We start from the raw sequence: 14,469 nt of genomic DNA, 5'->3' as shown, positions 1-14,469 counted from the left end.
ACTCTGTTGTACCCGGGGGAAAAGTTTCTGACTGTCTACTCTATCTATTCCTCTGATCATCTTATAAACCTCTATCAAGTCACCCCTCATCCTTCGCCGTTCCAACGAGAAAAGGCCGAGAACTCTCAGCCTATCCTCGTACGACCTACTCCATTCCAGGCAACATCCTGGTAAATCTTCTCTGCACCCTCTCCAAAGCTTCCAAATCTTTCCTAAAGTGAGGCGACCAGAACTGCACACAGTACTCCAACTGTGGCCTAACCAAAGTCCTGTACAGCTGCAACATCACTTCACGACTCTTGAATTCAATCCCTCTGCTAATGAACGATAATACTCCATAGGCCTTCTTACAAACTCTATCCACCTGAGTGGCAACCTTCAAAGATCTATGTACATAGACCCCAAGATCCCTCTGTTCCTCCACCTGACTAAGAACCCTACCATTAACCCTGTATTCCGCATTCTTATTTGTTCTTCCAAAATGGACAACCTCACACTTGGCAGGGTTGAACTCCATCTGCCACTCCTCAGCCCAGCTCTGCATCATATCTAAGTCCCTCTGCAGCCGACAACAGCCCTCCTCACTGTCCACAACTCCACCTATCTTCGTATCATCTGCAAATTTACTGACCCACCCTTCGACTCCCTCATCTAAGTCATTAATAAAAATTACAAACAGCAGAGGACCCAGAACTGATCCCTGCGGAACTCCACTTGTAACGGGGCTCCAGGCTGAATATTTACCATCTACCACCACTCTCTGCCTTCGACCGGTTAGCCAGTTTTCTATCCAATTGGCCAAATTTCCCTCTATCCCATGCCTCCTGATTTTCCGCATAAGCCTACCATGGGGAACCTTATCAAATGCCTTACTAAAATCCATGTACACTACATCCACTGCTCTACCCTCATCCACATGCTTGGTCACCTCCTCGAAGAATTCAATAAGACTTGTAAGGCAAGACCTACCCTTCACAAATCCGTGCTGGCTGTCCCTAATCAAGCAGTGTCTTTCCAGATACTCGTAAATCCTATCCCTCAGTACCCTTTCCATTACTTTGCCTACCACAGAAGTAAGATGTTTAATGTTTTGTTTAGTTTGGTAGGATACATTTTAGTGCATCTGTATTTTAGCTTGAGTCTGTTTTATTGAGATTTTCTTTTGTTCCTTTTGATAAATTATCTTGTTGCATTCACTTTTAAGGAAAATCCTGAATGAACTTTCTTCTGATCCCCCTGGTGTGCCAAGAATCGATGAGGAGAAATCAGAAGAAGAGTCTGTCTCAACCGTTACTACAATGACGATGCAGACACCCATCTATCAGACGAGCAGCGGACAATACAGTATGTGCACACTTCAATTCCAACCTGAAAGAAACATTACCAATTGATTACTGTTGTGGCTAGGAACTTTATATCAGCAGAGGTGTGTGTATATTGCTGGGCTGCATTTTTGTTTCATTTACATATGACTACACATGAGAAGCTGGAATATACCACTCCGACCCTTGAGCCTGCTCTGCTATTCGTTAAGATCATGGCTGATCTGGTTACTCCACATTCCTCCCTAATCCTAATTAATCCTTTCATCCACTTGATTATCAAGAATCTGTCTATCATTGCCTTAAAAATATTCCACTTCTGTTACCTTTTGAGTGTGAACTTGCAAAGACTTATGACCCTCTGTGGAAAAAGTTATCTTTTTCTTCATCTTAAATAGGTGACGACTTATTTTGAAACAGTAATCCCGAGGACTAGGTTGTACTACCAAAAAGGAACATCATTTCCACGAGCACCCTTTCAAGGGCCACTTTGTCCCTTTTTGTTTAATGGAAAGGTACCCCAAAAACTATATACAATTAACAATTTTAAAGGTCTTCTCAAACAGCCAATAAAAGCCATATCCTTTACATATACTTAACCTGAGTGAATTATTATCACTGTTATAAAAGCTTTAAAATGTCTTATCAACTGATGAGGGTCAAAGGCATTGTCAACTCTGCGCATTCACCAGCTGTGATTCTCTCTATCTATCTCTCTATCGGCGATACACAAGGCGCAGACTAACTAACTGACATTTCTCACTGAATCCAAGACAGCTTAACACATCTTTTTGGTCTGATGGCCTGGAAACTTCCACAGGCTATTGTTTTTTTAAATTGCCAGTTATCTGGAATGAATCTTCTGAACTGCTAGGCATGTACTGTGGCCATCTATCTCTGCATTTTGTAAAGGTTTCACTCAGTAAGCACTTTACAGTTATCTTCACAGGTAACTGGCTAATTATTTAACTTAAGTCACATGTTTTGTTGGAAAGCTGTTTTAGACTGTCCGTTCAAAAAATGTTTATTGATATCTTTTAAATTAAAAATCACACATGCAAGGTTTCAACCAAAAAATCCATTTTAACACTGCTTTAGAACAGAGTTCCCAAACAATATACAGTTTCATCACCTGCATAGTAACCTTTTGGGATTCATGCATTAGGGCACCCAGATCCTTTTGCATCTCAAAACTCTGCAATCTCTCTCTGGAGAGATTTAGATGATATACTATTTTTGATATATTCTTCCTGTCAAAATGAAGAATTTTACATTTTCCCATATTGTACACAATTTGCTAGATCTTTGCCCACTCACCTGACACATCCAAATCTTTTTGGAACATCCTTATCTTCTCTTTAAAATTTAGTTTCCAACCTATCTCTGTGTTGTCTTTGGTTCTCTTCATCCAATAATTTATATGAAGTGTAAGAAGTTGAAGCTGTGATCCCCGTGACATACCATCACTTGTTATATTTTACCAACCAGAAAATGACACATTTGTCTTCTACTTCCTGTTATCTAGTCTATCTTCTATCCTTGCCAATATGATACCTCCGATGCCATAAACCTTTCGTTTTCGCAGTAAGCATTGAATTGGTACTTTCACATCTAAATAATGGAAGTCTAAGTACAGTGGTTTCATTTCAACCACAGCACACATTTACTGCCTCAGAACACTCCCACAAGTAGCTACTTGCTTTCTTTTCATCTGTACCCAAACTACATCTATAGCATGGTTACCTGAGTTTCTGCAATTGTTTCTGTTTTGTAACTGCCATCATTAATTAAGAGTCATCCCTCCCTCCAACTTATTTGGCTTTCTCTTCTTCTTAAATAACATGTCCTACAATATTTAGGCCCTGATTTATATCATCCTGTATCCTAGCCTCTGTATCGGCAATCAAATTGTACTTCTATCTGTGCTGTCATTTCATCTGTTCTGTTCTGGTTAGCTGTCTGTATTCAGAGATAGAGCCTTAGATTTTGTCCTTATTTTTGTAGCCTTTATCCTTACCTGTCTTATCTGACATTGACTTTGTTAATACCTTGAACCCACTTCCATGAAACTGACAACCGGAAGTGGCAGATTCAAGCCACTACAAATGCTGGAGGAAAGATCACAGAAGCGCTTCACAGGAGGCTCCCAAGCACTGAGGATGTCACCTGGACAGGGGACGAAACGTCTGCAACACAAATTCCCAGCTCGGCGAACAGAACCACAGCAACGAGCACCCGAGCTACAAATCTTCTCTCAAACTTTGAACTATTAGAATATCCTGGGTGCGCACATATCTAACTTCACCTTAAATTGTTTAGTGCCTTTCACCTTAACTTAATGTGTGGCAAGTTCTGTATTCTAAATTCTGTGTTGGTAGAGCCTTTGTGAATTAATTGCAGTTTCGTTTTAGTGTCTTTCATAATACATTACTTTTAAGTTTGGAATCCCCTACTTGTGAAAACGTTTGGGCCTACCCTATCAAACATCTTTAAATTTTAAAAGAATTGCCTGGCCACCTTCAGAAATTCATGCATGTGAACCTCCAGGTCCCTCTGTTTGTGTACATCCTCAAAGTTGTATCATTGGACCTATATTACGTGTCCACATTTCTTCTCAGAAACAAAATTCATAACCTGACAGCAATAATGAACAGTAATAGTGAATGGCAATTGGACACCATTAACTGTTACTTTGGTTTTGTTTTGTTCTACTTCAGCCACTAATGTTGAACTACATTTCAGTGAGCATCGAGTTAATGGTAGCTATGCTTTCACTAAGAGGGGGAACTTCAAGATTGGGGACACATTTTTAAGATGAGAGGAGAGAGATTTTAGAAAGGACATGAGGGGCAAGGTTTTTGTTTACACAGAAGGTGGTTCGCATGTGGAGTGAACTTCCTGAGGAAGTGGAGGGTGTAGTGCACTTAGTGTTTAAAAGACATTAGGTAAGTACATGAATAGGAAAGGTTTGGAGGGATATGGTCCAGGAGCACGTAAGTGGGGCTAGTTTAGTTTGTCATTATGTTCAACATAGACGGGTTGGACCAAAGGGTCTGTTTCCATGCTGTATGACTCCATGCCTCTAGTTCTATCAAGTCACCTCTGTCAGAGCCCCAGTCTATTATGTTTTCTGATGGTTATACCCTCTTCTGGTGTAATGGGTAACTGTAAGGTATATTTAATTAGTGTTCATAACCAAATAACTGAATTTACAGGTTGATAGCTATGATCTTACAGCTTTTACAGAGACATTGGTACAGTGAGATCAATGCTGGGAACTAAATATTCAGTGACTTTTGTAAACAGACATAAAGGATAGTGGGGTAGAGTTGGTACAGGATGGAATAAGTACAAGAGCAAGAAATGAAAAAGGGAAGGTGACATTGATAGTGTTGACAATGAAGGCAAGTAACAAAGGCAGTGCATTAATCACAAGTGACTTTGATCATGTAGATTGGGCTAGTCAGATTAATAGAGGTAGCCAACAGGAAGAGGCTATAGTGCGTACTTTTTTACTTTATCTATTCACAGGATAGCATTTGTTGCCCATCCCTAATTGCCCTTAAGAGTCAACCATATTGCTGTGGGACTGGAGTAACATATAGGCCCGACCAGGAAAGGGCTATAGTTTCCTTCCTTAAAGAATATTAATGACCCAGGTGGGTCATCGTTAGACTGTTAATTCCAGATTTTCTTTTAGTTGAATTGGAATTTCACCATTCGCTATGGTGGAATTTGAACCCATGTCCCCAGAACATTACCTGAGTCTCTGTATTAATAGTCCAATGATAATCCACTAGACTATTGTCTTCCTTAATTTGGTATAGTTTCCTAGAACAATATGTTGTGGACCAGGTTATTTTGGATCTAGTGATCTGTAAGGAGGCATGTTTCATTTATGATGTCAGAATAAAACAGTGACCATAACATGGTAAAATTTAACATTTAGTTAGAGACGAAGGACTTGGGTCAAAAGAATTGTACTGAACTTAAATGAAGGTAATTTCAAAGGAATGAGGGCAGAGCTGGCTAGAGCAGACTGGGAAGAGTTTAGCAGCAAAATCAGTTGAGGACCAATTGTAGACATGTAAGAAAATAGTTTGAGATGCAGCAGAAAAGATTTATCCCAGTAAGGATCATGGATTCTAGGAATGGGATAGGCCACTGTGGTTAACCAGGAAAGCTAATGATAGTGTAATTTTTTTTTAAAGCATACAATGTGGCAAAGATTAGTGGTAAGCCAGAGGATTGGGAATTTTTAAAAAATAACAAAAAGATGTCAAAGAAAGGGGCAGAAAATAAACTTTGAGGATAAACTTGAGAGTACTATCAAGATGGACAGCAAGAGTATAAAATGAAGGAATGTAAAGGGAGAGGGAAGCCAAAGTGAGCATTGATCCATTTGAGAATGATGCTGGGAAAATACTAATTGGTAACCAGGAAATGGCAGATGAGTCTTCACAGTAGAAGACTCTAAAAGCATTCTAAAAATTACTATGCAATCAAGGGACAAAGGGAGCAGCGGAAATAAATACAATAACTATCACTAGAGAAAAAGTGTGAGGGAAACTAATGCAGCTAAAGACCAATAAATCCCTTGGATGGCAATCTGGAAGTAGCAAGCTGCCACAGGGATCAGTGCAGGGGCCACAATATTCATTGGTAACGTGCTTGAGGAAAGAGAATGCACTATAGCTAGGTTTACAGATTACCCAAATGTAGGTGGGAAAGCAAGTGGTGAGAATGACAGAATCTGCAGAGGAACGTGAGCAGGTTAGGCAAGTGGTCAAAAAAATTGACCATTGGAGTGCAATATACAAAAATATGATTTTTGGCAGGAAGAACAGAATCTGAATGTTATTTAACTGAAGAAAGATGACAAAGCTACAGGGGCAGTTGAGAGTCCTTATGCATGAGTCACAAAAAATGATTACGTTTAGTGGTAATAGAGAAGGCAAATGGAATGTTGGCCTTTGTTTTCAATGGGAATAAAGTGTAAAAGTAAGGAGGTTTACTCAAGTTATACAAGGTACTAGTCATACCACAGCTGGGATCTATGAACAGTTTTTGGCCCCTTAAGGAAAGATATAGTGCCATGAAACATAGTCAAGAGAAGATTTACAAGGCTGACACTGTGTTTGGAGGGTCTGTCTTATGGAGAGAGGCTGAGTAAAATGGACCTGTACTCATTGGATTATTTTAAAAATGAGAGGCAACTTTGTTGAAACATGCAAGGTTATTGGGCTTGACAGGATAGATGCACATTGTTTTCCCTTGCAGCAAAGTCTAGGACTAGAGGCCATAATCTCAGAATAAGGGTTGCCCATTAAAGACAGAAATAAAGGTAAATTTCTTCTGAGTGTGGTGATTCTGTGGAATTGTTCACTGTAGAGGCTGGTTCAATAAGTGTATTTGTTGAATGAGACATATTTGTAATCAGGAAGGGAATCAAGGATTGTGGGAAAAAGTCAGGAAAGTGGAGTTGAGGGCTTTCAGATGAGTCACGATCTCACTGAGTGGTGGGGTAGATTCGACAGGTTGAATGGTCTACTTCTGCTGGCATGCCTTATAATTTCTAATGTTGTAGATTAGAACTCTGCCACACTGCTCTACCTATTGTCCATTGAAGCTTCTGTGTAAATTTGACATGACCTTCAATCATATTCTAAAGATATAGAATTAAGGTTTTCAAAATGGTGAAGGGAGTGAACTCAGTTGGGTATGTTATTTGAAATGACAAGGGGCAGAGAGGGCCAAAGAATATGCATGTAAAATACATATGACTAATTGGGCATGCAAATGTGGTTAGCTGCATTACTGATTTACAAAATAAATTTATAAGGTGTTTTTAATCCCTACAGAGTGGAAATATTTGTTGGTTATTTGATCTCAGTTTTCCTGCACATGGTGTGGCACATCTACTAAATGTCAAAAGTCATTTAACAAAAGTCATCAATCTAAAAAGTTAAATCCATTTTCCTCTCTGCAGATGTTTCAGATCCTTGGAGTGATTCCAGCATTTTCTATTTCTCCACACATGATGTCATAAGGGCCACCAAAAAAATTTTGACTTGTAAATCGTTTTGCTGCTATTTGTGGTACCTTGATATGTGCGAAACGACGCCGTAACACAACTTAATATATTGATTTGATCCAAAAAAATGAGTCTTTGCACTTGAAACATTAACTTTGTTTCTGTCTCCACAGATTTTACCAGATCTACTGAATTTATCCAGAGTTTTCTGTTTTTATTTCATATTTTGGCATCCGTGGTATTTTGCTTTTAATTAATAGACTGCTGGGGCTTTTCCTGACTAATTTTCCATATGTTTGTATTCAACAAGCAGTTTGCTAAAAAGCAGATTGTTAATTGTGAGCCACACTGGGGTGTTTCTGAGAAACCAGATTACAAACCATATAAACTTATTCTAATGGTAAATGAGCATTACTTTCTACCTTCACAGACCTTAATCTCTGTCTTTGTATTACAAAAATCTATTTGTCCCACCCAAGTTGCGGTGTCTGCTTCAGATGTAATGAACACGAGATATTTATAACACAATGTTCAGTTTATTTTGTCGAATGTAGCTATGTAGGGCAGGAACTTGGCAAGATTTTCACAGCCACTGTTTCTCGCTTCAAAAATTTAGAATCGACTGGTAACTTTGGAAGTAAAGATGATTGTGACAGCTCATCCTAATAAATAAATTAGGTCTGGGCTGTTAGTACAGTAACTGTATTGACAATGATAGATAATTATATGATCACGCGGTCACAATCCACAGTTATTGTGAATTTAGTGGCCATTGTAATATAAATGTTGTAGAATGTAAGCATTGATAGAGACCTTTCAGCCCATTATCCCCATGACATATCTCTGAAAGGGCCAATTAGCCCTGAAAGTGTTTCCATTTCCCTCTTGAAAGTTACTATTAAACTGCTTCCAGCACCTTTTTATCAGACACCAGTGTGTTCCAAGTCACAAGTTGCTTCATAACAAAAGTCTCCTGGTTCCCATTCCTTTTTGGTTTTTTTTTGTTAATTATCTTCAGTATGACACTTCTGGTTTAGACCAGAACCCAAGCCAGAGATGCTCACATCCCATGAGTGAATTTTTAAAAATTCCCCTTGATTCTCTTTGCTCTAAGGAAGACAATCCCAGTTCCTCCATAGTGAATGGTCAACGTGCATTCTTCTTGTATCATGTTCTTAAGAGGATTAGTGCAAATGCCTGGAGGTGCCATTGTCAACCCTCAGTTCAAATCAACCTCTTCTCTCCTATTAACCTTCTAGCCAACTTGGATTTCTCAAATTGTGCTTGAGAAGGGAGTCCAAATAAAAATTGTCATTGATAATCTATCCAATCCAGCTGGAAGTGGAGCAGTCCAGTGCTGAGAACACTTTATGGGTTGAACACTTCTCTATCTGGTTGAAGCACCAGGAAAGTTGAAGAGAAGGTCTTGCATTGCTCCCTATTAACAGCTAAATGAAACCTGCCTACTTTTAATATTAGATGTAACATTTAATGCTTTTATGTAGAGCCCGTACTTGAAACTTTCAATAGATGTTTGTTTTCTGACAATATTCTGGTTTGTTAATACAATGTTCCAGTTCTGTCTTCGTGTGCATTGCCATTTCTCCCTGTTTTGGCATTGGTGGCTTAAGCTGCCTTGGTTCGAAGGTTTGGAATTCCCTTTTCTAAACCTTGCCACCTTGAACTTTTTTCCCTTCCTTTAAGGAATTCCTTGACACCTTCCTGTCTTTGATCGAGCGTTTGACCACTTATCCTAATATCTCCTTAGTCTCCAATGACACTGCTGTAAAGCACCTCAGCTTTTTAATGTGTTAACTTGTATTCATGTAGTACATTTTTTATTGTTGCTGATTGAAATTTTAACTAATAGAGACATTGCAGAAATATACAGTGTGACAAAGAGGCTTTGCAAAGTTGTTGTGATTTTAAGTTCTTGTATTTTATTTAATGCTTCCATTGACCTTGTACTTTACTCTTGTCAGTTGCTATCACACAGGGGGGAGCAATTCAGCTGGCCAACAATGGTACAGATGGAGTGCAAGGACTCCAGACACTAACAATGACCAATGCAGCTACAGCCCAGGGTGGAGCAGCCATTGTACAGTATGCACAGAGCCCTGATGGACAGCAAATCTTTGTGCCAGGCAGCCAAGTGCTTGTACAAGGTGAGTTGTTTTGTCAGGTGCTTTTCACTAACAAAAGGTTTCCGTTTCTCCTACAATGCCGAAAGCGTGCCTCTGATAGACTAATTTGCTGTGGAGCCTGCAAGTCTAAAGAATTAGATTGAGATCGCTTTTGCCAGAGGCCATTCTGTTGAGATGGTGGATACTTGTCTGAGCTTTGTTGAATCATTCAATTTGGTGCTAAGAAAAATGTCACGATGTTTAATAATACCAGTGTGTACTACAGCACAGTGATGCGCAGCCGAAAGCAGGAACCTGACATGAAAAATATTGCAAGTCTTAAGTTTATATTGTGTGATTCTGTGGCCAATATATCAATAGAACTTTTACAAACTCGGTTCAAGTATTGGTTTTGTCATATGGTGAAGAGCTTTGCAAAGAGGCAGCTGCATTTTCCGTTATCAATCAGGTTAATGTTGAAAATGTACTTTTCCTCAATGAGATTAGCAGCAGTATGTTAATGGAGTATAAGCATTAAGTGATGTTTGTGCATTTTGAATAAAGCTTGGTGGAGCCAGATAAAGGCAGTAGCAAGAATTATATTCTGTATCGGCTGTCACAACATTTTAATATTTTCAACTCCTCATTTAAATTTTTCTTTGAAATGTAGCAGCTAAATACAAGTGGAAGTAACCATGGATCATGAAGGCTTAGCTGTAATGGCCCTCAAAACTTTGTGACATATTGTTTCCTTAAAAACTGACTGAAAGAATTCTGGAACAATGGGAATGTAGTTGGCAAACAAAGACACTTTCAAGAAAAGGAAAATTATATATCTAAGGTGGTAAATTGATGAATTGAGAGTGGACCTTTTAAAGAAAGATTGTTTGCCACAGGTAATGTTGTGAAGTAACAAAAAGTTGCCTCAGTTAAGTGAGCTATTTATAGTGCATGGTGGTGGGACAAGTCACCGAGAGATGATCATTTGATTGAAAAAGCAAAAGTCTGATCACATGAAAGAAATTAGCTTGGAGTGGATGAGGGAATTGAGGTAATGTGCAGTCTCTAACAAGGGAGCAGCACGGTCGCTCAGTGGTTAGCACTGCTGTCTCTCAGCGCAAGGGGTTTGGGGTCAATTCCACCCTCAAGTGACTTTCTATGGAGTTTTCACGTTCTACCGGTGTCTGCATGGGTTTCCTCCAGGTGCACCAGTTTTCTTCCACAGTCGAAAGATGTGCAGCTTAGGTGGATCGGCCATGCTAAATTGCCCAATGCATGCTGGCTCGGTGTATTAGCCATGGGAAATGCAGGGTTATGGGGACAGGGTAGGGGGTGGGCTGCCCTTCGGAGTGTCAGTGTGGAATTGATGGGCCGAATGGCCTGTTTCCACACAGGGTTTCTGTGAGGACTGGTGGTTATCATTTTAACCTTGCTAGTCCCAGGGCATCACGGCATGGTTATAATCTAATAGCTCAGCACAAAAAAATGAAAAATATTAAGATTGGACTTTATTCAGCCTTGTATCATTGACACCATTAAAGCAAGTGACTGCGGCCTTGAACTGAAAACAGTGCCATTAATTGGATTAATACTGGGTCCCGGATATGAGAGCACATACCACTCAGGTAATCTGAAATGCTAGGGCTCAGAACAAAATTAAACTCCTGACTTAAGTATAACACAGTACATTTACACCCCCAGCCCAAGTCTGTTGCAGGCACTACATGTTAAGTACTCAAGAAAATAAATGAAGAAATTCAACATTCAGAAGTAAGTAGTTGTAGAATTCTGATCTGGATAAATGGAGTTCCTTAAGTAATTAGTAATCAGAGATGTGCTAACCAGTTGTCTGTAGTATCAATGCAAAGGAAAAGTCGCCATAGTCCCAGAGGATCATAGGGCTGCTCTCTGATTAGATAAAAATGACTAGTAATGAGTTTAACCTGAGGGTCATTGTACCTCTGGTGAGGGGTGGGGTTGAGCAGGTGGGATCTTTTCTGGTAGCCTGAGCCAATGCTACTGCATCGCAAACCAGCTGTTGAGCTCACTGAGCTAACCGACCCCAATTAATGTGTTCGGATATTAACAAAGTTAACATCTGTATGCCTGTTGTCTCTTGATGTTAATCTTTTTTTCTACTCAGGTGCTGCTGGAGATGTCCAAACCTATCAGATCCGTACAACTCCTAACTCCACTGCTGGCCAGGGAATGGTTATGGCATCTTCACCAGTCCTGCAAAGCCAGCCCCAGAATGCTGAAGAAACCACTCGTAAACGTGAAATCCGCCTCATGAAAAACAGGTAGTTTCCCTTTCCTTTGATCCTGTAAACTGCTGGCTCTGTCCTCATTGGAATGACCTTTCAGGTCAGCTAAAAGAAATTTGTGACAGTGGTGGGTGGGGGTTGTTGATGGATCAAAGTACTACCTGGCGTAACCACGTCTTAGCTCTGTGCTAGTTACACTGATCTCACCTGAGACAACAGTTGCTGCAATTGGTCTTACCATCCTTATAGTCGAGTCATTTAGCTCGACCTCCTGGTCTTCATCGCTAAATCATGAATCCTGTGGCAATGGCAGAGTGCAAGCATCAGATGAGAGGAAAATAAGATTTCGCTGTGATGTCCGACATGCTCAACATTTATTTGATATCGGACGGTACTAGTCCATGGTGCTGCAGAGAACTATTCAGCCAGGCTTGTCTCTGCCAACTTTTGGCTAAAGTAAATTGAATCTGTCTTACTGTTATCTGTCCCTGCATAGAAGATTTAATAGGGTCTGACTGAGATATTCCCTGTGGCTAAAAATCCCCTGTAAATGAACATTTCTTAAAAAGAAATTACATGAATGTGTTTTCCCACTTTTTTTGTTTTAAATTGATTACTCCTTGTTGCTGAAATCGCAACCAAAAAAATTTTTCCCATTTGTCCCTCTCAATTTAGTTTCTATGTCAATATAGTTTCCTTTAGTTTTCTCTTCTACAGTGAACGTGGTACCAAATCTGTTAAATGTATTGTATTTAAATTGTCAAACTCATTCATTTTGATTCTAAAGAGTTATTTAAAGCAGAAAAGGAAGACGTTTAGGAAAGACATTCCAGGGCTTATGACCTGGACGCCTGAAGACAGGGTTGCTCATGGTGAGATGAAACAAGCAGTCAAGAGTTAACAAGCATCACAGTCTTGAGAGTGGTAGGGTTTGCGGAACATGTCAGCTTGAGTCCCTGCTTTAAGTTGGGGATATGAAGGAAAGGGAGCAGGGAGTAATGTTGTCTGCTTGTACTGATTTCTTGCTTTTTCCACATTTTTCAGGGAAGCAGCTCGAGAGTGCCGTCGCAAGAAGAAAGAATATGTGAAATGCTTGGAGAATCGGGTTGCTGTTCTGGAAAATCAAAACAAGACGCTCATTGAGGAACTGAAGGCACTCAAAGACCTGTATTGCCATAAATCCGACTAGCACGCCATTGTCATTCCTGCGAATGATTAACAGACTTGCCCCAAAAGACTATTGGCATGAGCTGGGCGACTCTGCTACCTTTTCTAACGATTTCTCCTCCATGGGAAAAAAAAGTTTAAAAAAACTGCATGGATGCAGTTCCGGCAGCTGCATGCCCATGCACCAGGGGATCATGCATCGGATCGTGGGATCCAGCCTGGTCAAATCTTTCTCTGTTCCAAACTCAAGATAGCGTGGAACCTGGTTTGGGCAATTTTTTTTTCACATGAACATTTTTATATACAAACTAACTTATCGGTACAAAAAAATCCTTGTCTAGCGTGACCAGGAAAGATCACAAGCAAACATTTTCGTTTATAGAATGTCTTTTTCACCTCCCTCCTCCACCCCCATCATTCTTTTTTTTCTCTTCTCCTTGTTGCTCTGGGGTGCAATGTTGCTGCAATCATCCCTTTGGGGTAAGAGTTGTGTCGCCTCAACCTTGTTTTTGTGGCACCTTCGGGCCTGTACAGTTAAAGGCACACACTCGTGAGGCAACGCGGATGGCTATGCAGTCGTCTTCTCACCAAGCCATTTGTACGATGCATCAGATTGCAACCCAGCGACAATACAAAACCACACCATATAATGTTGCATCAGAGGGGTTGGCCTATGTTGGAACTGAAGATCCCTTTTATCCAGAGTTGTGGATCTTGTGCACCTAAACTGCTTTGCTTACTGGCCATTCAATTAATCACATTTTTTAGTCTGAGCTTAAATTTTAAAAGTTGTGTTGGTTTGCATTATATACATATATATATTATATATATATATATATTTTCCTCTCTCTTTCTAAATGGTGTTGTGATCCAGCCAGACCGTTCTGTCAATCAAACTGAGCTGACTGAACCCCTGCGTGAGGCTGGAAGGAATGTTAAGTTGTGTATTTATCATTCAACAAGAAAAAGTATGTGAGGGACTGAACCATAAAACCAATTAATGCTGTAAAACAGCACCCTGAACGAAGTGGGTGTAAAGTGCTGATTTTTTTTTTTGGGTGGGGCAGACGAATTGTTGTGAAACTGGTCACCTTGTTTGATGCCTTTGCACTGTATTAATAACACTTTACATTTTTATACTGTATATATATTTCTAAAAGAAGTGTGACTCTGCAAGGAAAATATAGAACTAGAAAAGGCTAAAGGTTTGTGATACAACCCCTTCACCACTCTCAGTAGAGAGAGCATTGCTGTTGCATCAATTTGAGGCTCAGCACCTTGATTCCACCCTCCCCACCCCACCCTACCCCCTGACCCTGCAAAATAAACTAGCCCAGTGCAAATTTTAAAAGAGCAATCTAATTTTTTTTTGTTTTGTTTTAATACTGAAGCTGTTATATTACAAAAAAAAACGTGCTCCAAAGGAGGTTACAAAGTGAACTTTACGCACCAGTACTTCGAAAAGGTCAATGTTTGGAGGAAGGATAATGCCCACCCTAAGTGACCATTTAAGAATTTCTCTGTGCATTGTGTAATTTGAATCGTGCAAGTTAAGCAGT

General features: G+C 39.9%; 1 protein-coding gene across 4 annotated transcripts in view; it reads left to right on the top strand.

Annotated features, from left to right (window-relative positions):
• The window catches only part of creb1b (cAMP responsive element binding protein 1b), an 88,166-nt gene extending 73,899 nt beyond the window's left edge, over positions 1 to 14,267 (top strand). For all 4 annotated transcript variants that reach the window (XM_072578584.1, XM_072578585.1, XM_072578582.1 and 1 more), the window contains 4 exons: positions 1,205 to 1,344; positions 9,339 to 9,521; positions 11,623 to 11,779; positions 12,788 to 14,267. In XM_072578584.1, the coding sequence (XP_072434685.1) occupies positions 1,205 to 1,344; positions 9,339 to 9,521; positions 11,623 to 11,779; positions 12,788 to 12,932 (625 nt within the window). In that variant the 3' untranslated portion in view covers positions 12,933 to 14,267. The remainder of the gene's footprint in view (positions 1 to 1,204; positions 1,345 to 9,338; positions 9,522 to 11,622; positions 11,780 to 12,787) is intronic.
• Positions 14,268 to 14,469: the final 202 nt, after the last annotated feature.

This window comes from Chiloscyllium punctatum, chromosome 10 (genome assembly GCF_047496795.1).
Source record: "Chiloscyllium punctatum isolate Juve2018m chromosome 10, sChiPun1.3, whole genome shotgun sequence".
NCBI classification, from domain to species: domain Eukaryota; kingdom Metazoa; phylum Chordata; class Chondrichthyes; order Orectolobiformes; family Hemiscylliidae; genus Chiloscyllium; species Chiloscyllium punctatum.
This window is presented reverse-complemented; position numbering and strand designations above follow the sequence as displayed.